We start from the raw sequence: 25,116 nt of genomic DNA, 5'->3' as shown, positions 1-25,116 counted from the left end.
GAGGGGTCCACGCTACTAGAGAAGGGCAGTGTGGCCGTGAGCCTGACCTTCTGAGCGGTCGGTCTCCCTTTGAGGCATTTGTCCCTTTGCAAGCAGAGCAGGAAGACAGGGAAGTCAAGCGAAACACAGCAGCCACGGGGCTCAGGAGCCAAGCAAAGGGTTGAGAGACACACACCGGTGTTCAGGGCCCTGAAAGGCACATAGAACTTGAGCTGGGTTCACAGAGAAAGGGGAACCGCACCTAAGCGAGACACAGCGAGACAGACTCTAGATGCTTCTCTTCCCCTCAAGGGATTTGCTGATTTGGAAGGGCTCACTGAGCAGCTGAGAAGCTTAAAAATGCATTGAGAGGTTCATCTTACTGGAGAAGACCACCACAGAGGAGGGGCTTGGAGACCTCCAGACTTTCAGTGGGGACTCCCCCACAGCCTTCCTTCCCAGGAGGAAGAATCAACTCGAAATGGAGCAGTCCTCACAAAGACTGAAACCCAGCTTCAAACGAGCTGGACACCAGATGGATAAAGACTGTTGACCTTCACTCTGTGTGCTGGAAGCAAAAGTCCGTTCTCTCTGGAGGCGGGTCACACCCACTGAAAGCCACTGGAAGCTCCTAGCACGTGGGGCTCTGCACGTTCCTGCCCTCCGCCGTATCTCCAGCACCCAGCTCGGGGCCTGGCTCACCAAAGAGTGCCCGGTAAATATTTATGGAGGGGATAGAGAAAGCACTTGGAGTACTTTGATTTAAAAGTGCTCTACGTAAATATTCTGGGGTAGGCGGTCTTGTGCCTGAAAGAGCCATATGTAGAACTAAGTAAGACGACTCACTCGGTTGGTTGGGTAGTCGTCGTAATCTTGTAGAACTTCCTTAAGTCACTTCACTGCAGACGCCAGAGGAAAAATATTTTTAAATGAAACTACATGTCGGCACATGACAAACTTGCTGAAAATCAAAGACGAAGACAAAAATCGCTAAGACAGAGAACGAAAAGACATGCTATCTTTAATGGAAGAAACAGTAATGGGCAAGAGAGAAGGGGCCCCAAGATACTGCCGGGGTGGCTGGCTTCTTCCGTTCGGGAGGGAAAGGAGAGTAGGTTGGGCACAGACACAGTGAGGTTAATTTTGGTATCAGGAGAATCAGGCAATTCTGAACGGATTCTTTTTTTCACGTTTATTTTTGAGAGACAGCATGGAGAGAGGGAGACAGGATCTGAAGTGGCTCCCCAATGACGGCAGAGAGCCCGATGCGGGGCTCGTACCCACGAACCACGAAATCCTGACCTGAGCTGAAACTGGACGCTCAGCCGACAGAGCCACCCAGACCCATCTCCCCACCCCCCCTTTTCTTTTTTTTTTTTTTTTTAAGTAAAAAGGGATATTTGCTCAAAATGAGGAAGTAAAGCAGGGTGGAAGATCTGAAAGAGTCTTGAAAAAAACTGGAGAAGGCATGAAATGGTCGATCTGAGTCAGTAACTGAGCTACCCAGAGAAATACTTCGGGCCCAGGGGACAAAACAGGGCAGACCTGATCCCCGCACACTCATACCGGCCGTGAGGCCCGTCCTGCTGTGTGTGCAGCTGTTCAGGAACAGGTCCAGAGAGGGCTGCCCCTGGCTCACCCAGCTCGGTGCCCAGAGTGATAACGCATCCAGGAAGCGTTAGAATGACTCCTCCTTCATTTCATAAGTACGTTCACGGAGGTCAAAGCCGGCTGGGACGCACCCAAAGGTTGCCCAGAAAATCAGAGGTAGGACTGGAAGTGGACCGGGGGGCCTAACTCCTTGGGCCACCAGCTTCTGGTAGGATCTCTGAGCAAATCAGCTGCTGTGCCTGCTTCAGGAGGAAACGTGCAGCCTCAGACCGTGAGAAGACAGCAGAGCACATCCTCTGGTCAACCGCATCCCTGACATAATTTATGTCTTCGCCACTGTTGCCTCGGGAGGGCTTTCGGGTTCTCTTTCCCTTGCCAGCCAGAACGGGAGCTAAGAACAGCGGATGGAGTCCACCAAGAAGTCCGGGCCCAGAAGAGCAACTACGAGCTCAGCCTGACTTTTCCTGCAGCCATTAGTGCTGTTGGGCCTTGGCAGGAAAGGAAATCTGAGCGAAAGCAAAGGAGAACTACTCCAGCCGGGCAGGGAACATTCAGCGGTTTTCTCTGAAGGGCACACGTTACCTACCGTGACCTTGAGCAAGGCTCCATGCCCTCTTATTTTACCAAGTTAAGACGGGAGGGGTCAACTGAAACCACAGCTACAGCTGACCCTTGAGCAACATGGGTTTGAACGAGGCAGATCTTTCCAGTAAGCACAGGACGGTACGACAGATGTGATTTCTCTTCCTTACGATTTTCCTAACGTTTACCTTTCTCTAGTTTACAGTACGTTAAAAAATTTCTTTTTAATGTTTATTCTTGAGAAAGAGTGAGAGAGAGAGAGAACGAGCAGGGAAGGGCCAGAGAGAAAGGGAGACACAGAATCCGAAGCAGGCTCCAGGCTCTGAGCTGTCAGCACAGAGCCCGATGCGGGGCTCAAATCCACGGACTGTGAGATCATGACCTGAGCCGAAGTCGGACGTTTTAACTGACTGAGCCACCCGGGCGCCCTCTAGTTTACAGTAATTACACATGTAACATCCAAAATAGGTGTCAGTTGACCATTTGTGTTATCAGTAAGGCTTCTGGTCAACAGTGGGCTATTAAGTTTTGGGGGAGTTGAAAGTTATACACTAATTCTCGACTGCACAGGGGGTCAAGGCCCCTAAGGTCCACATTGTTGAAGAGCCAACCGTATACTTTAGGAAGAAAACGTCCTGATCACCGAGAACACGCTGAGAGCATTAGTGCAGAGTGGTCCAAATGGCGGCAATGAAGCCTGACAGGCTTTCATCCAGCTCCTGGCCCTGACACTTAGTGGCTGTGTGATCTTGAACCATATTCGTAACCTCTCTAGTCTCAGTTTCCTCGTGTGTAAAATGGGGGTCTATTCCATAAGACTGGGATGAGGCTCAATTAGTTAATGCGTCTAAAGAGACTTAGAGGGGCACTTGGTGGCTCAGTCAGTTAAACGTCTGACGGCGGCTCAGGTCATGATCTCGCGATTGTGGGTTCGAGTCCCGCGTCAGGCTCTGTGCTGACAGCTCAGAGCCTGGAGCCTGCTTCGGATTCCATGTTTCCCTCTCTCTCTGCTCCTCCCCTGCTCACGTTCTGTCCCTGTTGCTCTCTCTCAAAAGTAAACATTAACTATATATATATATATTAAAAAATAAATACATAAGGAGACTTAGAACCATCCCCACGCATAGTAAGTATAGAACATTCGTTACCATTTGGAAAATGCCAGACAATGTGGCTGCCCTTTGTAAGCAGGATAAATCATCTCCTTTTCTTTTCTCTTTTTTTCCTTCTTTATTATAAAACTATATCAAAAAGTACATATAATTGATATAGTTAAATAATAATTATGAAATGAACATCCACGTACCCACCACTCAGCTGGAGTAAAACAACATAACCAGGACCTCAGAAGTGCCCCGGGGCCCTACCTTTGTCCAGTGCCTCTTTCCTGTCCCTGAGTAAATGCTGTTTCGAAGTCTCCTGTTAATCATCCTCGTTTCTCTTTATGGTTTTAGTACAGATGTAGTAGATCCCCCCAAACAATATATTGGTTAGTTTTGCCTGAGCTTGGAATTTATATAATTAGAATCCTACTGGGTACCTATTCCTCTATAACTGACTTTCTCTTGACACTCTGCTTTTTAAATTCATCCATGTGGTCGTTGTGGTTTGAGTTCATTCACTATCGCTTCCGAACAGTATTCCACTGTCACGCCTGCCAATCACAACACCTTCTGGCAGGAAAAGTGTAAGCTGTTTGAAAACACTGATATAAATGCATTCCTTTTTAGCTTTTTTTAAACATAAGTATAAACAAAATTAAAAACCAGACAGGAACTCTGGTAGGATTTGTTTTCCCGTGGGAATGCTAAAATGTTAACGTATTTCTTCACTCCACCAAGTTCTACTTCTGATAACTGAACTTATTTTTTTAATTTTTAAAAAACATTTATTTATTTTTGAGAGAGAGAGAGAGAGAGAGAGAGAGAGACAGAATATGAGCAGGGGAGGAGCAGAGAGAGAGGGAGACACAGAATCCAAAAACAGGCTCCAGGCTCTGAGCTGTCAGCACAGAGCCCAGCACAGGGCTCGAACCCATGAACCATGTGATCATGACCTGAGCCAAAGTTTGACGCTTAATGGACTGAGCCACCCAGGCACCCCTGAGCTTATTTTTTTTTAACAACTTATTTTTTTTCTCCCAAAATATTACACGTTTATAGGAAAAATACAGAAAACACACATGAGCCCCCAAAAAATGTTTAAGAAAAAAGCATAACCCCATCATTCCAGGGTCAAATTTGGGTATAATCCTCCCACTTGGTTTGCAAAGTCTATAGTAGAATCACGTTGCTTTTATAAAGATGTGCTACTATCATACTATTTTATAACCTTATATTTTCATTTGTCAGCATATATTTTCTATATTAATATTCTTCAACATTCTTTTTAATAGCTACAAAGTATTCCTCTGAATCAATATACCATAATTCATTTAACCATTGCCCTATTTTGAATATTTTGGTTGTTTCCAATTCTTCAAAATTAAAACAGTTATAAACAAGGCTCCCTGGACAGCCACGTACACACATTTTGGGCAACATTCATGATAATTTTTCAAGAATATTTCCTGTAACTGAATTGTTTGATTGAAGAGAACAGGCATTTTCAAGGCTTTTGATACACATAGGTAAATGCCCTCCCGCAGACCCCAGGAGTTTATAAAGATGCCTGCAGCTAGCTCCATACCCCTGCCAACATGGACCTGTATCACTTCTAAAATTTGCTGACATGACCCTAAAGCAGAGCTTGCTTTCATTTTGCACTGACTTAACTACCTGGGAGGTTGAGTGTTTCCCCCTATTTACTGCCCCTTTGGCTTTCTCCTTTTGTAGTAAGTAGAGATTTGGTAAGCTTTATCCAAACTTCCTGGCTCTTAGCCTCAAGGTCTGTCGGAAGAACAGGCAACATCTCTGGGCAAGAAGCAATAATCAGTATTTGCTTTGTGGGAGTTTCGTTTCCTCAAACACTGCTTCAGCCTAAAGGAACAGGTTTAATCACATAATAGTTCAACTCCACGAGGAGAACTTGAAGGGCACACATCCGAGCCCACTAGAAGAAAGGACGAAGGGGAGCCCAGTTGAATTTGCGGTGTAGTTTGAAGGACAGAGCGAGACAAACACACTCACCCGCGTCTCCTTGCCACAGCATCATTTCCCAACAGTCCGAGAGGTTTTCTAGGTGCGGGGCGGCCCCAGGCCAGTGCAGCTGAACCAGGGACTGAGGGCAGGAAACCCACTCCATCGGAGAGCCCAACGGAACCCCAGGGCTTTGACTCGCGCGGCTCTGGGTGTTGAGTCAGGGCTCAGCGGTTACCGTCTGACCTCAGTGAGCCGCCTTAACCCCTGGGAACCTGTCTTCCCATTTGTGAAATGGGACAATAGCATCCACCTGACCAGATGGTTGTGCGAACGATTGCCAGGGGAGACACCTGGCTCGGTCGTTAGCACACAGTAGGCTTTCAGGAAACCAGAGCTCCGGGTAGGAGTAACACGGTCATTCCGCACATGTTTACCGAGTGCTGCTTCAGGGTCAGGCACTGCTTGGGCACGTGGGACTTACAGGAGACAACAAACAACAGATAAACCAATTACACAGCTATAGAAGGTGATAAGAATATGGGTAACAGAGAGAAGGTAAGGGCGATGGAGGGCAGGACAGGGCAGGGGGTAGACCCCGCCTACAATGTGACCTTGGAGCAAAGATATAAAGGAAGGGAGTCAATGGGTGTGGTGCCACATGGGAGAGGGCAGAAATGCCCCCAGGGCAGGCTTGCGTCTCGTGTGTTCAACGACCAGTGCGGTTATGTGGAACGAGCAAGGGGGCAGGTGGGGCGTGTGTGGGAAGTCGTGTGGGGCCTCGTGGACCACGTGGGGTGGATCCTAGCTCATGTCCATGCCTATGTGTTAGTTTCTGGGCACCCAAAGACATGATTCTGGCCCCTGGAGGAGCTTAGAGTTTAGTCTGTGGGACCCTGGGCAGTTCTGGGGAAGCTGCCCCTTGGACTCTCCCAGAAGGCTAGCGTCACCCTCAGGACCAGCCTTTTAAAAAAAAAGCTCAAGCGGGGCGCCTGGGTGGCGCAGTCGGTTAAGCGTCTGACTTCAGCCAGGTCACGATCTCGTGGTCCGTGAGTTCGAGCCCCGCGTCGGGCTCTGGGCTGATGGCTCAGAGCCTGGAGCCTGTTTCCGATTCTGTGTCTCCCTCTCTCTCTGCCCCTCCCCCGTTCATGCTCTGTCTCTCTCTGTCCCAAAAATAAATACACGTTGAAAAAAAAAATTAAAAAAAGAAAAAGAAAAAAGCTCAAGCTAGCTGGCATCCTTCCATCGGCCGGAGTAGGGGCAAACCTTGCAGAGAATCTTGGAAAAGCTCTTCCTGTCTCAGACCCACCGCAGGGTTGAACCCAATGAGAGAATGTTCTGGAACCATCCTTGCCTATCTCACCCTCAGAGAAGCGTTTCCTCTGTTCTTCCACCTCGCTGAACTATTCTCCAGCACCTACAACACCCAGCTGTGAAGAAAGGGGCTAACCCACCCTCAAGCATAGCTTTCTGAGGCCTCCTGGCCAGGCTAGCCGAGGTTCTCACCACCTCAGTCTCTGGAACGAAAAGGCACCAAGAAGCAGAGGGCCAGGGCGCAGGGTCGTTTCTTCCCCGGGGGCAGGTGGTTACACCCTGCTGGGACTCCCAGGAAGCCTGCTGAGGCTCCCGGGAAGAACTTGTATGAACCGAGTTTGCTTTTCATTCCTGGTCCTTGACCAGTGTGGGTGTGCAGACCTGTCTGAGAACTGATGGAAACACGAACCTTCTTCCCAGGAAACACACAGAGGCACATGACGCAACATTTGGGTAATTCCACGTTAGATCATCCCAGGTGCCACTGAACGCACAATCACCGTACCCAGACCAGTGCTGTTCGACAGAACTAGAATGTGAGCCGAATCTGTCATTTAAAATTCTCCAGGGGCACCTGGGTAGCTCATTCAGTTAAGTGTCTGACCCTTGATCTCAGCTCAGGTCATCCTCTCATAGTTCGTGGGATCGAGCCCTGCGTTGGGCTCTGTGCCCACAGCCTGTTTGGGATTCTCTCTCTCTCTCTCTCTCTCTCTGTGCCCCTCCCCTGCCTGTTTGTGTGTGTGCTTTCTCTCTCTCAAAATAAATAAACTTAAAAAATATTTAAAATTCCCTAGTGGCCTATTTTTTAAAAACAGGTGAGATTAATTTTAATAATACAGGCATCCCTGGTTTTATTGCATTTCACAGATGTTGTGTGTTTCGCAAACTGAGGGTCTGTGGGAACCCTGTTTCCAGCCAGTCTACACTGCCGTTCTAACCACGGTGTTTGTTCACTTCGTGTCTGTGTCACATTTTGGTTATTTTCAGGATCTTTCAAACGGTTTCATTATTACTATATTTGTTATGGAGATCTGTGATCAATGATTACAACTCAAAGCTCAGAGGATGATGGGTAGCATTTTTTAGCAATAAAGTATTTTTTTTTTAATTTTTTTTTTCAACGTTTATTTATTTTTGGGACAGAGAGAGACAGAGCATGAACGGGGAAGGGGCAGAGAGAGAGGGAGACACAGAATCAGAAACAGGCTCCAGGCTCTGAGCCATCAGCCCAGAGCCCGACGCGGGGCTCGAACTCACAGACCGCGAGATCGTGACCTGGCTGAAGTCGGACGCTTAACCGACTGCGCCACCCAGGCGCCCCAATAAAGTATTTTTAATTAAGGCACGTACATCGTTTTTTTTAGACATAATGTCATTGCACACTGAAACCAACTAGGGTGTAGGGTGAACATAACTTTTATATGCACTGGAAACAAACATTCATTTGACTTTATTATGATCTTCACCTTACTGAGGTGGCCTGGAAGTGACAGTATCTATGAGGTATGCCTGTACATTTTATTAATGTCATATATCCAAAATAGTATCATTTCAACATATGTCAATATAAAAATTATTAATGACACCTTTTATATTTTTTCCTACTTAAGTCTTTAAAACCCAGTGTGTATTTTATTTATTTAGATATAATTGACAAAAAACATTATAATCAGGTCCTGGGCAGTGTGTATTTTATATACTCATTTCGGACTAGCCGTAATTCAAGTGCTCGATAGTCACATGTGACTAATGGCTACTGTAGTGGACAGCATGGCCCTTGACTGTTAAGAAATCCTTAACAAATGACATACTTTACTCAGGTTTGAAACTGCTAGAGCTCAAGCAGCGTTTCTCAAACTTCATGGTGCATATGAATCACCTGGGGCTCTTGTTAAATTGCAGATTCTGACCCAGTAGGTCTGGGATGGGGCCAGAGACTCTGATTTCTGGAAGGTCCCAGGTGATGCCAGGGCTGCTGGCCCCACATTTTGAGTAGTGCGGGTATAGAGCAGTGGTTCCGAAAGAGGCAGGACCACTCAGTGAAGGGCTGGTTTGGGAGCTGCCAGCATTTATCAGATTGAGTCTAGGATGTTACCTATTCAGTGCACGGGTCTGGCCTGCTTTTGCCGTGACTTTGTAATGTTCTACCAGATATTCATCTGATAGGATCTGATAGATAGGATGGGGGTAAGTTAATTGTTTTCTAAAGTGAGTATCATTTTCCATAAAAACACAACCACCCCAATGCACAGAGAGGTTAAAGGACTTGCTCTGGGTCACACTATAGGAGCTGGAATGTGAACCAAGAAGGTGGTTTCTAGGAGCTGAATTCTTTTTATTTTTTGAGGTGTACTTATTTTGAGAGAGAGAGAGCGCACAAGCAAGCATGAGCAGGGATGGGGCAGAGACAGAGAATCCCAAGCAGGTTCTGCACCGTCAGTGTGGAGCCCAACGTAGGGCTCGAACCCACAAGACGTGAGATTATGACCTGAGTCGAAATCAAGAGTCAGATCCTCAACTGACTGAGCCACCCAGATGGCCCTGGAAGCTGAGTTCATAACCACTATAATACACCATAGAATGAGTGCATTTTCATTCTCAAAACAATCCAGTGAAATAAAAAGAACAGGCTTGATACCATTTCCTTCATGAGGACACTGAAGTTTGGAGAGTTTCTGCCACTAAGATTTTTTTTTTAATTTTTTTAACGTTTATTCATTATTGAGAGACAGAGAGACAGAGTATGAGCATGGGAGGGGCACAGAGAGGAGACGCAGAATCAGAAGCAGGCTCCAGGCTCCCAGCTGTCAGCACAGAGCCCGACATGGGGCTCGAACTCACAAACCGCGAGATCATGACCTGAGCCAAAGTCGGACACCCAACCGACTGAGCCACCCAGGAGCCCGTCTAAGATTATTTAATAAGGTAAAGAGCTATCACAGTGATCGAGGCCTCGTGACCTGTCACCCACGGCTCTGTCACACCACATATCACAATTTGAGGCTAAAGTAAGCATTCCGTCAGTGTTTTTGAAGCCACAAAAGAATGAATAAAAGGCTTGCCTATCAACAGAGCCAACCTTTAAAACATCTTGAAAAAGAAGAGCACAGTTGAAGGACTTAGGAAACTTGACTTCATGACTTCCTGCCGTAATCAGGACGGTGTGGTCTGGGCCAGAGCACAGAGATGAGAGGAACAGAGTGAAGAGTCCCAAGAAAGACCCACGCCTGCACGGTTACTTGATTTTCAACAAAGATACCAAAGTCAATGGGGAAATGAGAGTCGTTTTGTGAACAAAGGGGGCCGGAATAACTGGGTGTCCACGTGGAAAGAATGAACCTCAACCTATACTATTCACAAACATTAATGATCAGGGGCACAGACCTACACAGAACAATGAAATTTTCCTAAAGTTTCTAGAAGAGAACAAGAGAATGTCTTCATGACTTGTGGGTAGACAAGACACAGAAATAATTGTAAGAGAAATATTTGATACGTTGACCTCATTGAAAGTAAAAACTGCTCATCCAAATACGCCGTTATTTATTATTCATTGCTATCTGTGTGTATGAAAGAAAAACCATCAAAGTATATAGCCAGGTTTCCCCAGCTCCCAGTCTGAGTACAATATTACCTCCAAGTTCTGTTGTCACATTCCAGTTTATGCCACAAGACAACACTTCCCTCCTACCCCCGCCTACCAACCCCGTCCGACATCATGGCGACCGCCACACATCAGGGGTCCAGAGTGTTAGATGAGACTCACGTGTCTCAAGCCTCCTGAGAACAAAGTGCTGGGCGTTGGCCTGGGTGAGACGTCCTCTTGCTTCGAAACAGGGTTAGTAAGGTGTTTGGGACTCTCTTGGTTGAGAGGTTTCAGAATATCTGGTGTGCTTGGCTTCTGGAAAAGGAAACACGGAATTAACAACAGAGTCTGTGTCCTAGTGTGATTTTGTTCAAAGGTGGTGACTTCAATGAGCAGAGCCTGCACGTCTGACCTGACGGCACTCATATGCAAACTTCTGGGTGCTGAGTAAGAGAGCACGCTTCCGTCTGAATAAATGCATACACACACACCCGCAGGGCCCCGGGCAGGCATCAGCAAGCACTGGGATATTCATGAACGGTGGTGGGTGGGTCACTTATGGATTAGTAAGTCTTAAAGAAAAATCAAGTCCACATGTTGACCTTAATAGCGATCCCTGCATTTAATCACATGAAATACAATATTTAGCCTATCAGAGTTTTAGTTGTAATGTGCTCATTAAAAAAAAGGGAAAAATTAAAATATGTCTCTAAATTTTATAAAATAGTCAGTACCCCTTTTATCATGTATAGAGCTGTGCTTTCCAATGTGCTAGTCGCTAGCTACATGTGGCTATAGAAGTTTAAATTCTCATTGGTTAAAAGCAACTAAAATTAAAAAAATTTAACTCCTCAGTTGCACGAGACACATTTCAGGTGCCCAGCAGCCACATGTGGCCGTGATTAGAAGCTTCTATTGGACAGGGCTAGCACAGAGCCAAAAACACAATGCCCAAGGTAGGAAACCTCTTCCTGGCTGGAAGTACAAAGTTTCTGAATCCAGACTTTACATTTTGATGCTGGAAGTGGAACTTGGAAATATAACAAATGTAACATTTGCATCATAGCTGTAATTCTCAGGAATGACAGACTGAGAATATTAGGTTATAAGTGGAAGAAATGATTAGCTCCCAATTACCGTTCATGCTCTCGATCCCCAGAATGCCAGCTCAGCTCCATCAGACATTTGTTAAGCGATCCTATCTTTGACCCACTGCTCTAAGTCCTGGGGCAGAAAGAGGGGGGCAGAGGAGAAGGGAGGGGGAGAAGAAGCATCATCCGCTCTCCAGGGGCTCACCTGGCTGGTAGGAAATAGACCCACCACTGAAATGGAGGCACAAGCCAAGTCCATGGGAAAGAGGGGGTGGAGAGCTTATGCAGAAGGGGGTGTCAGGATGATCTTTAGCGGAAAGTAGGACCTGAGTGGGAGGTTCAAGGCTGGCTGTGGAGAGACTCAAAGGAGGGGCATCGTGAGTGGTGGGCCTATGCTGATGGTCAAGTACCGAGCATGTTCCTAGACTTGCTGATGACCCACGCAACCAAAGAGACTCAAGAGGCCAGATTCCTGCTGTGTCAGGCTTTCCAGAGAACAGGTAGCTTGGCGGAGGGGGGTCACCAAAGAGCCGGCCCAGGGGAGGAGACAGCCAGAAGAATCGCAGATCCAAGGGGAGGATTTCGGGCATGAAGGATGTTCAAAAAGGAGAAGAGTATGAGAAAAGGCTCACCTGAAATTAAAGAAATGGAGATTTTTAAAACTGGCCTATCAAATTAGCAAATATTAAAATAGAAAGTATAACATTTGGGGGCACCCGGGTGGCTCAGTCGGTTAAGCTGCCGACTTCAGCCCAGGTCATGATCTTGTGGTTCATGGGTTCGAGCCCGGCGTTGGGCTCTGTGCTGACAGCTCAGAGCCTGGAGCCTGCTTCAGATTCTGTGTCTCCTTCTCTCTCTGTCCGCCCCCCTCTCTCTCAAAAATAAATACACATTCAAAAATATATTTTTTTAAAAAAGTGTAACATTTGGTGCCAGCAGGGGTGCTGAAAAGCGGGCTACTCCGCCTCTGGTGGTCGTAAACTGAGTCAACCTCAGAGGAGGGCAATCTCGCAGCATGAATTAAAAGTCCTACAGGCGCCCGGGTGGCTCCCATCATGATCTCACAGTTCATGAGTTCGAGCCCCGCATCAGGCTACACACTGACACTGGGGAACCTGCTTGGGATTCTCTCTGACCAACCCCCCCCCCGCCCCTCCCCTGCTCATGCTCTCTCTCAAAATAAATAATCACTTTTTTAAAAAGCCTGAAAAAATAGCTGCAAAACAATGACAATATGTATGTATTGACAGGGAAGAAATTAAAATATAAAGTTAGAGATTCTTGAGAAAGCAAATAACAAAAGTGGATGTGCAGCACGGCATCGTGTTTGCAAAGTGAATGTACGTGTGTGCTCCAAGTGACTGGCCCGGCTCAGTGCTTGCTTGATTTTTCTCCTCTCCTGCCTCCTCCCCTTCCTCCTCCTCGTCTGTGTTTTCTAAACTTTCATTAGTGTGTAGGCCTAGGTTTTATTATACATACAAGCAATAAAACCATTTTTGTAATTAAAGAAAAGAGTGGAATTCTGGTCAACTGTGTCAAAGGCGACAAAGTCATTGATGAGGGTGATGCTCAAATGGGCCAGCAGGCTTCTCAATCAGGGGTGCCTGGCGGCGCCCCAGGGAACAGTGTCGCACTGGCACAGGGAACGGACTGCACGGGAGGTAGGCGTGAACAGGAGGGAGGGTGATGGGGGGCAAGGGCAGAGAGGACGTTTTTGTGGACTTGGGCTGAGATGAAGAAGTGGAAGAGCAGCTTGAAGGGGATCCTTCAGAAGATGCTGTTTTTCTTTTTTAAGGGGGGGGGGGGGATCAGGGCTAACTTGCAGGTTGAGGAGAGACAGAAGCGGGGAAAGCGGTGAGCTGATGGAGCAGGTCCCAGAAGAGAGCGAGGAGGATGAACCCAGCCCCCAGGGGAGGGCTCCACCTCGGGAAGGAACGTCCATTCCCGAGGCAGGAGGAAAGGTGGCTGAAGATCCAGAGAAACTGAGCGGGAGGAAGCAGTCAGAGGGCTCTCCTACGGCAAGGCCTCTACCTTCTGACTGTGTCTGGGGCGGGGCCGGGGGGGGCGGGGCTTGGAGGACGTGGAAGATTCCATTTGGAACGGCCTGTGAGGCAGCAGTCGGAATGGGACAGAAAGAATAAAATGGGCTAAATATTAATATACAGCTTTGTAACACATAGGCGTTCAATATATAACCACCTAATCCAGTTTTCTTTAAGGCAACATAGTTTTTAAATAATAAAAAAAAAAAAAAGTTGGGGCGCCTGGGTGGCGCAGTCGGTTAAGCGTCTGACTTCAGCCAGGTCACGATCTCGCGGTCTGGGAGTTCGAGCCCTGCGTCGGGCTCTGGGCTGATGGCTCGGAGCCTGGAGCCTGTTTCCGATTCTGTGTCTCCCTCTCTCTCTGCCCCTCCCCCGTTTATGCTCTGTCTCTCTCTGTCTCAAAAATAAATAAACGTTAAAAAAAAAATTGGGGGCGCCTGGGTGGCGCAGTCCGTTAAGCGTCCGACTTCAGCCAGGTCACGATCTCGCGGTCCGTGAGTTCGAGCCCCGCGTCAGGCTCTGGGCTGATGGCTCAGAGCCTGGAGCCTGTTTCCGATTCTGTGTCTCCCTCTCTCTCTGCCCCTCCCCCGTTTATGCTCTGTCTCTCTCTGTCCCAAAAATAAATAAACGTTGAAAAAAAAAAAAAAAGTTGATGACAGGGGCGCCTGGGTGGCTCAGTCGGTTAAGTGTCCGACTCTTGATTTAGGCTCAGGTCATGATCTCACGGTTTGTGGGACTGAGCCCCACATCCAGCTCCACGCCTAGAGTATGGAGCCTGCTTGGGATTCTCTCTCTCTCTGTCTCTCTCTCTGCCCCTTCCCCCTTCCCTCTCACACAATAAATAAATAAACATTTTTTTTTTTAATTGATGACAGAAGTTTCCGAAAAGGGACAAAGAACTATCTTTATAAAAGCGATCATGTGGCATGTCAAATTCATAGCCAGGAAAAAAAAATTCATAGACAGGGAAGACTGTTTCCAAATATGTTAGGATTCCGAAAAAAGTTAATGAAACATAAGTGCCGATATAAATATTTTGAAATCATTAGAAAAGCCGACACTGTTCTGAAGAACATCCCTATTTCGACTAAGGAATCGACGTGAACTTTGGCGTTCACCTCTTCCCTGGTAAATTCTGAAGGATCTAAATGACTCTGTCAGACTCAGTGCCCTGTGAAAGGGCATCGAGATTCAGATGGCAGCCTATCGACGACATTGAGAAAGGCATTTATTTCCCCTGTGATTTTTAATGTATTTCAGTAGCTATCTAGTTTGGGTCAGATTACAGAGAAAAATGATCGCCCTGGATGAGGTCTACTCTGTACAGAGTTATTAAGTTTCATATTATATGCTGAAAGATCAATAAACATTAGGCTCAATTTGATCAAATTATGGACTCCCTGGAACCACACAATTCACGCGTGTGGGATTGTTTGTTTTAGCTGATCTTAAACGTGAAAAGGGAGAGCACCTGTTGCCACCAAGCCTGCATCCGAGGGTCTCAGACAACCACCGGGGCTGGGCTCGGCCAACAATACGCGCTCTGAGCAACGTCCTGTCCCGGCCGAGAGGTAGGCCGCCTCTCCCGGGACCACCAAGGGGGTCAACAGCCCTCAAGTCTAAGACCAAGTGTTTTCATCCTTGAACTCAATGCCATTGCCTCCCTTTTCTCTGGCTGCTCAGCCTTTACGTGTGGCCAGCAGGTGGGGGAAAGAAGGATGCAGAAACGCCATGCCCTGGGGGCGGATGGTTTCTTCAGATTTCACAGGACGTGGGAAAACTTCACATAAAGGGGCACCGAATGAAAGGAAGGGTTTCTTCCCCGCCTCCGTCCTTGTCCCACTCCTCGGAGACAGCCCCTCCCAACAGCTTCTCGTGTTTCCTTCCTGGTTAACAGGGTCTTTACGGCCAATATAGATCAGCCACACATTAATACGATGCACAATAAAATCCCACGGGGATGCACAGGAAGTCTCAAAGGACAGGGGAGAGAGTTCACCTCTTAAAGAATCCCGGCCCACATGGGTAAATGAGGGTCTTTACGGGAGCATTTCCAGAACATGCGGTGCGTGCTTAATGGTCAGAGAAGTGGCATAGAAGCCGTCCTGAGCCGTTTTCTCAGTTACCATCTCAGAGTCACCACGTGGTCCTAAGAAAGTTATCTCCTATTTCTGTGCCTCAGTCTGGCCACCTGCAAAGTGGGCACTGACACCCCCTGCCTCCAAAGGGCACCACGTGGTGTGCTTAAGGTTGGCAGAATGCTCCGAGGCGTTCCGATGGAAATGTGAGTGTCAGTTTTATGAGCTCACCAACGAGGGCATGTGTAATTGCAGTCTGACAAACGTCCTATTTAAAGATGTACTCTTTATATGTCAACCCTGTGATTATTTAGCATTTATAGATCATGCCATGATTGCTGAGTACTTTATAAACATTTGGCTACATTGCTCCAAAACAGCCATATCCTCAAGGAAGGTGGGGAGACAGAATGCCTGCAAAAAGTAGAAAGTGTGTCGCTTCAAGAGCATGGCAGTCAACTGGATGCAAGTGGCAGAGCGTCCAGATGGTGGGGGCTGTCTCGCCATGGCCTCCCCTGTTCCTCCTCGCTTCGACCCTCAAGCTCCCTTGTCCCATCAGACAACCCTGCAATTACCCAGCAGGCTCGTTCCCCATGCACATGCAGTAGGGGAGGCCAGAAACTAAGCCTGGGAAACCTGGGACGCCCTATCACACGGCACAGGCATCGGAAGCAGAAACATGCCGTCCACAAACCCTGTTGGCATCTTTTCCCGCAGGCGTCACAGGTGTGGTGTCTGGAACAGACTCTGCCTCGCCCCGACACTTCCGACCACATTACCCCCTTAGTCATCTCTTTCCCCTTTGCCCCTCATCTTTCATAGGGACAGTGATAGCCCAGACCTCACAGGGTTGCTCTAAGGATTTAGTATCTATAAGGGCTTTACACGAAGAACAGTGCCTGGTAACCTTAGTGAGTGTTAGCATCCGAGGGGCTCCATCCCAAGGATTTGGGCCCTCATTTGTCGTCCTTATGTGGGGCATATAATGAGGAAGTTACAAGTTTAGGATTCAGAACCTACAAACTTGGACTCTACTCCCGGCTCCACATTGTATTAGTTACGTGACATTAGGCAGGTTGGTTACCCTCTCGCTGAAACTCAGATCCTGGATCTTCATCATGGGAGTGACAATATCCGCCTCAGCGTTTCTGCAAGAACTAAACGTGACTAGTACGTAATAACCACCACCGTGCCTGGAACATAGTGGTTCCTAAATGCACATGAACCTCTCCTCCGTCTGTTGACTCAGGGATGGTGTCTGGAACGGTGTTTGTGTAGACCCTGGGGAGCCAACAGGAACGAACGCTTGTTGGCCCTTCGGCGCCTCAAAGGCCTTCCAAATGCATCTCACACACTCTAGACACCTCCTCCTAAACCTAGCGAGGTCCCAGGGGCCAGGAGCCGCAACCCGCTCACCCAAGAGCTCCTCAGAAACTCACTGGAGATGCCACATCTCACACCTGCCCCAGATCTACTGAGTCAGACTCTGCATGTCAACAACATTCCCAAGTGACTCACACACACACACACACTGAGAACAGCTGCTCCAGAATTCAGCCTCCAAGCCAAGACCGCCCACCGCTTTCGGGTTATGTAACCGCGGGCACTGACATCATCTCTCTAAGCCTCAGTTTCCCTAAATGGACAACAGGGCCAAATGCAATACATAGTTCATGAGGTAGTGTGAGGATAAAATGAGATGGCCCGGGTAAAGCCCTGAGTGGAGTCTGGCACATAATTAGGAAGACCGGCAATTTAGATAGTATATGTAGATGGCTTAGGTAGCAATTTAGATACTATATTATCTCGGGGATCTTTACAAGCAGCCTGTGCCTTTGGGCGGAACAGGTATCATCACCTTCATTTTCACCAAGGGCATAGTGACGTTCCGGGAGTTGACGTGACGTGCCCAAGGCAGAGGGTCGTGGATGGAGGCAGAATTTGAAACCTCGAGAGTGGGTGTCTGGAAGTTCCAGCAGGAGGGTGGGGCTAACCTCATCTCCTTGCCTAAAGGAATCTGTCTGGGGACATCCCGAGCGGAGCCCACAGTGGCAGAGAAGGGACACCTGTCCTATCCAGGCACCCAGCGCAGTCCTGTTGACCAGGTGATGGCATCTGCCCTAGCCAGGTCACCTCCGCTGGACTGGAACCTAGGTGTCCTGATTGTAAAGTCATTTTCTCTCCTGTCCCAGTGCATCTGCTTCAGACTTGGTTAATCCTGGTGGAAAGCCAGAGTAATTATTTCCTTAAAAGCCTTTATTAGGTGAGCTCTCTCTCTTGTGGTTTAGATACCGGGAGGGAGCCTCCCTGGTGACTGCCCTCGGTCAGGCGGCACGTAGGTTTTTAGTGGGTTTCTATCAGACTCGAACTGGAGGTTGTTGGAAACAAGAAGGCCTCTTGACCCTCCATGAGGTATTCGGACCCCAGGAGTAACGTGGCACATCTCAGCCCTGCAGGGGGCCACTCTGCCTTTGGTGTGGCCTTGAGACCAGCGAGGCGTTCCCGTGGACACCTGGGACCCCAGGGGCTCAGAATTAGGCTGAAGCTTTTCCCTGCTCTGAACTATGTTCCGAATCGACCCTGGAATTTGACCTTCATTTGGCCAGGCCTCCCCAACAGAGAAGGGTTTGTAATTATGTTTTCTTCAGACTGCTTGGTGTTGTGCAATAAAAGAAAAGGAAAACGAAATCTATAGAGAAAATGGACTAGAAGTAGCTCTGGTGGCGGCCCGGCGGCCTCAGGGAATACCCTGGTGGTGACGTTGATGGCAGTGTCAGACTGGCTCCTCCTCTCCGTCCGGCTAGCACACTGCCTGGGACCCGTGGCTAGGAGTTGCTTGTCAGAGGTCATGTCATTCTGGGACTTGGAAAGCTCTAGAAAACAAATACAAGGGATGACAGGTGGGAGCACACAGCTTTGACAGACTCGTGGGGCCCTCCTCTGAGATGCCCTGCCACCACACCCCTGAGGAGCCTCAAGGTCTCTGAGGCTAGGCTCACGGCGTGGGGACGACGGCTCTGAGCTCTGGGCTCAGGGGGAGCCACCCCCAGAAGCCACATGCTGGACGCAGGGCACACGGCGCCCTGCACAGGACAGAGGAGCCAGATTCCCAGAAGGTGACAGTGTGGCCATGTGCCTCTGTAGGCACACAGCCACCGTCAGGGCGAGAGTGAAAGGAAGGACTTCCAGCCAGCTTACTCTGTATCCCGGGCCACCCGTCATAAGCACGCAGTTGTCCAAACACGAAAAAGGCAGCCTAACAAACCAGCCAGCTTTTTTAGGGCTCCTCACAAAGATTTATAACTAAATACCATCTCTTGGGACACTCTGAAGAGAGGCGGAAGATTCAGGGTACGCTTATAACTATTTTAATAGGCAAAGCCTGAAAATACACCTCCCCCCCCCCCCCAGCATACCAGTGGTCCAGAAGAGATGAATAAAGCGGGAAGGAAGGAATGCACACAAAGAAGTGAGAGAGCCACCTCAAAGGTGATTTTGTCTTTCAAAAATGTCTTCCCTTTTCCATGGGGTCCTTGTTTCTCTCAAAGATGACCTTGAAGTCATCTTTAGAGTGGCATTCTCTGATGGCTGTCATGTGGCTCACATATGCCATCTCAAATTTTCTAGTTGCCACATTTAACACAGAGGTAAGGGGTGCCTGGGTGGCTCAGTCTGTTAAGTGGCTGACTCTTGATTTTGGCTGAGGCCATGATCTCATGGTTAGTGAGATCCAGTCCCATGTTGGGCTCCAGTCCACCCTGGCAGCTCGGAGCCTGCTTGGGATTCTCTCTCTCCCTCTCTGTCTCCCCCTCCCTCTCCCCCCCCCCACCTCTTTCTCAAAATAAATAAATAAACATAAAAAGAGGTGAATTTAATTTTAACACTATTTTTCATTTACCACAATATATCTAAAATACTGTTAAAATATATGATCAATATTAAAATCAATGACATTATTTACTGGGTAATTGACATACAGTCCTTACTAGTTTCCAGTGCACATTACAAAATGATCACCACATCAAGTATAGTTACCATCCATCACCAGGTAAGATTGTTCCAATATTACTATCAGTATTCCCTATGCTGTGTGATTAATTAGCTTTTTAATTTCGCTTTTTTAAATACTAAGTTTCCAGAATCTGGTGTGCATTTTACTCTCCCCCGCCCCTGCCCCCGCCCCCCAGCAGGCCACTCTTCAAGAGCCACCTGTGGTTAGCATACTGGACGGCCCAGCTCCAGGGTGTAAATAATCCTCAGTTGTTGCTCTTGATTAGGTATTCCTGCATGTACTGCCAAGGGTACATCTGCAGAGTGTCTCTTTTCTCCAGAGGAGAAGCTCGCCTGCCCCCCCAAACCCCAGGGCATTCTGCTTCCCACCAGGATGTGCGGGACCTCTCCTCTCTGAGAGCGCTGCTGTCCACACTGGCCGCGGGTCTACCCTCCGGAAACTGTGGGGCAACTTTCTGCTCCCGGAAGTGAGCAAGCTCCCGGCACACCAGGCCCTCCAGGTGGACAGTGAACCTGGGCTCCTCATACAGCTAAATTCCAGCCCAGCTATGAAGGGGGTGAGGCCCTCGGGGCGGGGGGAGGGGGTGTCCCCTCACCACCATCTGTTTGGCATTCATCCCAAAGCCTGTGCCTTCATCTGGTCCATTTATGTCCACAGACGAGGCAGGTGGGGGTGTCTCCTAAGTATCCAGCTTCTAACAAGTAGGCTTGTGATCAGCATCATCGGGTGAAAAGGAAAAGTAACAGCGAGAAGCACAGAATGGTCCTGAAATGAAAATCAAGGGTCTTATTTGCTCCTCCCCTTCTGAGTGGGGGAGGGGGGGTGGGGGTGGGGCTATAGTGCTGGAATCTCCTAGAAATGCAAAGATAATAAAAAGGGCTGGAAATCGCTTTCTTCCAACTGGATCGGCTTCACGGGGCAACACGGGCCGCCAGAGGTCGTAGCTCTGGGGCAGCTTCCTAAACTCTTGAGGCTAAGGCCCCCTCCAGCCATCCCCCCAGACCCCAGGCACCCTCAGAATGAGGCCGTCCTCTGTACCCACTTCTGTAGGAAACACACAGCAAAAAGGATCAAGAGGGACCTGTGCACGACAGCTCAGGACCTGAAGAAGCAGGAATCAGCCCCACCCCTGCTACGTGCCCTGAGGCAGAGACAGGGTGAATGGTGTAGAGCCTGTGCCCTGCCCCGGGGAAGCAGCGGGGAGCACCTGAGAGAGGCCCCCCGGGCAGACCGCCCTGGGGGGGGGGCCAGAAAGCTGGGTGTTTCCACCCCTGCCTCTGGGCTGAGGTCCTGGCGTCCCATGAAGCACCAGTGTCTGAACAAGCAGGGAGGGGACCTGGTGGGGGGGTGCTTCAGTCCATATTCCATGGCAGAGACAGGATGCTGCTTTGCTCTTTTGAATCCCCCCTGCCACCCCCTGCCACCGGGGATTAGCCCCAGCTGTCCACCTGGGTCTGCTGCTCTATACTGATGCCACCCCCATAACACTCGAGGTATTGACACGGCAAGTCTCCAACATGTGAGCAAGGGTACAGGCGAGGCTATGGGTACGAAAGCACGCTCCAATGTACCCGTGCGTGGGTCCCAGCGTGTGTAGGAGGGCGAGTGGGACACGGGACAAGATGAAACGTGCGTCCTGTCTCTCTGGGCGTCTGGCTGAGGGATTACCAGGCCAGAGTTAATGCTGAGACATGATTCCAAAATACAGTGGTGGGAGGGAGTTCACATAAGCCGCATGGATTTGGGTAGAGGCCGTGCTTCTAGAAAGAGACGCTGAGAAGTTTCAACAAGAGCAGCGTCAGCAGGAACGGGGCCAGCCGCTCAGAGTTCAGGCCGCCGTTCCAGTTGGAAACCCGCGTCCAAGGCTGGTGCGCACGGAGGGCGGATGTGGTCCGCAAGCCCGGCAGACTAACGGGGTGGTTTTAAACCTCCGAGCTCTATTAGCCAACAGGTGGCATGAGATTTGGCTGCTTCGCCCTTCTGAAGCAGAGGGGGACAGACGGTCTCGTGAGATGGTCACTTCCCTGTTTATCTAAAAAGGGTGCTTTGATTTCAGTTGTCACGATACGGCTCGAAAGGGCTCGTGGGGGAACTCAGAGGACTAATTAAAATCAAATAATAAGACTGTCTCAGAGCCAAGGCACAAGCCCGACCCCATCCACAGGCATTGGCATGGGCAGAAACCAAACAGAAGCACCGTGAGAGAGAATGGATGCCCAAGACGCCCTGATCCCACTCAGGACCTTCTCTAAATGCCTGGCCTGCTCTGGGTACCTTAGCAGGTCTAAGTGGGGGCTATTCTCTGGGATTTGCAGCTTAAGATCCACAGGGGGAAATACCTGATAGGAAACAACATCGAAAGAGGCAAGATTCTGAGCAGTGGTAGTTCTGGGTTCCTTGCGTCTACAAATCATAGGGTTACTGCTAACTGAAGAAGATAAATTTACCAAGGAGGAAAGGACAAGTAGTTCCACGCAAGCGACAGACGCTGGGCCCTGCCTGGCCTGAAAGCTCCCAGTTTCCATTCATTGGAACCCTCTACTGTCTCCGCTGGTCCTTGGGAGAGGCTGTGATGGGTGCCAGGACCGGCTGCCAGGTCTGTGCTGAGCTCTGGCAGATTTGGGTAGCAGTAGGGGTAAACTGAGCCACTCCAGTGGCCTGAAGGGTGTCTCTTCTTCCCCCGGGAAACCAGAGGCCTGCTCTGCATGGGAGGGGTGAAGGGCCAGCGCTGTGGCTTTCCCCAGGGCCTGGAGACAGAGGTCCCTGGCCGTGCCTCGGCCAATGGGCTTGGCTGGCCCGGGGGGTGGTGGGAGGAACACATCAGAGGCATCCACTTACTTTTCATGTGGGTGGTAACAGACAGAAACAAATTTTCCATGGACTTATTAAATCCTTTAAACTGACCAAGTTCCTGTAACTAAAACAGAGACAGAGGAGAGAGAATGAGAGTTATATTTGAAGACCCGTGTCTGCCCCAGCAGCCTCCAGGTCGCCAACCCCCAAACACTGGCAGGTGTGAGTGGAGTGGGGGTGCTCCGGGTGCGTGCAGGTGTGTGTGCATGCATGTCTGGAGAGGGGAGGGCACTATCCTCTCAGGAGGTAGGGACCCTCTTACTCAGCTTCTTTCCTCTGAGGTTTGACACCCACATCTAAGGAAGGGGCATCAGCAAGGGGCGTTGACAGCAACTACCTCTTGGAAATAATAACCGACATTTCACTGGCTCAGACTGCACTCAAGTACACTCCTGCTTCTTTAACCTGCTCTTGTATGACCCCACCCCAGCTCCAGGCGGAGGGGGTGGCAACACAACAGCCAACACAACAGTGACACAGGGGCCGATGGTGGTACCAGGCTCAGGGGACCAGCCTGGAGCCAGGAGTTAGTTCCACCCCTCCAAGCAGGAGAGAGAAGAAAAAGCAAAAATGACAGAAAGGAGATCACTTCCCCTTCAAGTCCCATCCATCTATCTACCCCTCCATCTATCCTTCCCTCCATCCCTCTGTCTCCCCCTCCATCCATCCCTCCATGCCTCCACCCTTCCAGCCACCCATCTACTCATCCCTCCTTCCGTTTCCTTCCATCCATCCCTCCTTCCGTTTCCATCCATCCATCCCTCCATCCATCCACTCATCCCTCCTTCCTTCCTTCCCTGTTTCCATCCATCCCTCCATCCCTCCATCCACTCATCCCTCCATCCATCCATCCATCCATGCCTCCATCCATCCATCCCTCCATCCATCTATCCTTCCATCCCTCCTTCCCTCCATCTCTCCTTCCCTGTTTCCATCCATCCATCCCTCCATCCATCCACTCATCCCTCCCTCCTTCCTTACCTGTTTCCATCCATCCCTCCATCCCTCCATCCATCTATCCTTCCATCCCTCCTTCCCTCCATCTCTCCTTCCCTGATTCCATCCATCCATCCCTCCATCCATCCACTCATCCCTCCTTCCTTCCTTCCTTCCTTCCTTCCTTCCTTCCTTCCCTGTTTCCATCCATCCCTCCATCCCTCCATCCACTCATCCCTCCCTCCATCCATCCATCCATCCATCCATGCCTCCATCCATCCATCCATCCCTCCATCCCTCCATCCATCTATCCCTCCATCCCTCCATCCCTCCATCCACTCATCCCTCCATCCCTCCTTCCCTGTTTCCATTCATCCATCTATCCATCCATCCATCCATCCCTCCATCCATCTATCCATCCATCCCTCCATCCCTCCATCCACTCATCCCTCCATCCCTCCTTCCCTGTTTCCATTCATCCATCTATCCATCCATCCATCCATCCATCCATCCATCCCTCCATCCATCTATCCTTCCATCCCTCCTTCCCTCCCTCCCTCCATCCCTCCCTCCCTCCATCCATCCACTCATCCCTCCTTCCCTGTTTCCATCCACCCATCCACCTATCCCTCCATCCCTCCTTCCCTGCTTCCATTCATCCTTCACTCCATCTCTCTGTCCCTCCCTCCATCCCTCCCTCCCTCCTTCCCTGTTCCATCCATCCGTCCATCCATCCATCTGTCCATCCATTCAGGAAATACATCTGTGCTGGAACAAGTTGGGAGGATTTAGAATCTCAAGTAGAAAGTGGACAACAGAATTTTGAAGTTCATTCCAGGGTCTCAGTTTGAAACTGGAAAAAGAATGAATACACTCTCTCTCTCACTAGCATATGAATGTGCCTTTCTATGTACAGCTATAGTTACTCTCTTTAATTTGCAGAATGGTAATAATGAAAATAATCAAGACCATGTGTTTCCATGGCACTTTACAGTTTCTTTTTTTTTAATTTATTTCTTTTTTTTTTTTTTTACTTTACAGTTTCCAAGTACCAGTACAGACATTATTTTGTTAATTTCTCACACCAGCCATGAGAAACAAGCCAGAGGAATATAATTATTTCCACCTCCCAAGTGGGAACACAGGTAACTCCAAGATCATACCACTAATTTCTGTAGACAGAAATGCTCCTGGTCTACTTTATATTAGCATCTAAAAACACACAAAAGTACACACACACACACTCTCTCACACACACACACCCCAGGCACTCCCACACGTATAAATCACACACCTGTGAATCAACATGTATTTCTTTCTTTTTACACCCCCAGAGGCCCCCAACACACTGCAGCCTATTCAGAACCCCACACTCAAGAGCACAGTGCACAGTTAGGGAAGACAGCCAGCAAAATGACAAGAGTAAAGTGGTGGGGATGTGGGGTGCAGCCAAGGATGTGGGGTACAGGCCGGGATGCAGGGCACAGGTGAGGACACGGGGTGCAGGTGGATGTGGGGTGCAGGTGAGGACAGGGGCACAGGCAAGGATGTGGGGCACAGGTGCAGGTGAGGACGTGAGGTATTGGCGGGGATATAGGGTACACATGAGGTTGTGGGGTGCAGGCAGGTGAGTCACTGTTATGCAGATGATCCCATGGCCCCCAAAGCATAGCGGACACACAGACACTGGGCAGGCCCAGCCCTTCTGGCCTCTATTCTCTGCCTCCCTCCACGGCCAGCTTCAGCCACAACTGGATCCCTTTGCTCTGGGGGTCTTGGTCCAACCTCTCAGACCCCCTTTCTTCCTCCATTTCTCTCCCACGTCCCCTTCCCCAGGGAGGCACAGACACATTACCCTGTGGGAGCTGCTGGTGCACTGGCTTTCACTCAGAGGAGGTGGGGTAGGAGGAACCACGGAAATGTTGCTGCCAAGGAAAAACACAGGAATAAGAAAC

At 49.3% G+C, this 25,116-nt stretch overlaps 1 protein-coding gene and 1 long non-coding RNA gene across 9 annotated transcripts in view; one reads left to right on the top strand and one right to left on the bottom strand.

Annotated features, from left to right (window-relative positions):
* The window catches only part of SYTL3 (synaptotagmin like 3), a 94,023-nt gene that overhangs the window by 17,224 nt on the left and 51,683 nt on the right, over positions 1–25,116 (bottom strand). For 6 of the 8 annotated variants that reach the window (XM_019831441.3, XM_045058310.1, XM_019831440.3 and 3 more), the window contains exons 7-10: positions 25,017–25,086; positions 22,211–22,289; positions 18,109–18,233; positions 10,330–10,464 (exon numbers count right to left, since the gene is read on the bottom strand). In XM_019831441.3, coding sequence (XP_019687000.3) covers positions 10,330–10,464; positions 18,109–18,233; positions 22,211–22,289; positions 25,017–25,086 — 409 coding nt within the window. The remainder of the gene's footprint in view (positions 1–10,329; positions 10,465–18,108; positions 18,234–22,210; positions 22,290–25,016; positions 25,087–25,116) is intronic. The other 2 variants (XM_045058312.1, XM_045058313.1) reach the window with 1 other exon arrangement.
* The window catches only part of LOC109500010, a 34,391-nt gene that overhangs the window by 7,774 nt on the left and 1,501 nt on the right, over positions 1–25,116 (top strand). Inside the window, exon 2 of the long non-coding RNA XR_002157644.3 lies at positions 24,203–24,306. This is a non-coding gene — a long non-coding RNA (uncharacterized LOC109500010). The remainder of the gene's footprint in view (positions 1–24,202; positions 24,307–25,116) is intronic.

Source organism: Felis catus, chromosome B2, assembly GCF_018350175.1.
Source record: "Felis catus isolate Fca126 chromosome B2, F.catus_Fca126_mat1.0, whole genome shotgun sequence".
Lineage (NCBI taxonomy): Eukaryota > Metazoa > Chordata > Mammalia > Carnivora > Felidae > Felis > Felis catus.
This window is presented reverse-complemented; position numbering and strand designations above follow the sequence as displayed.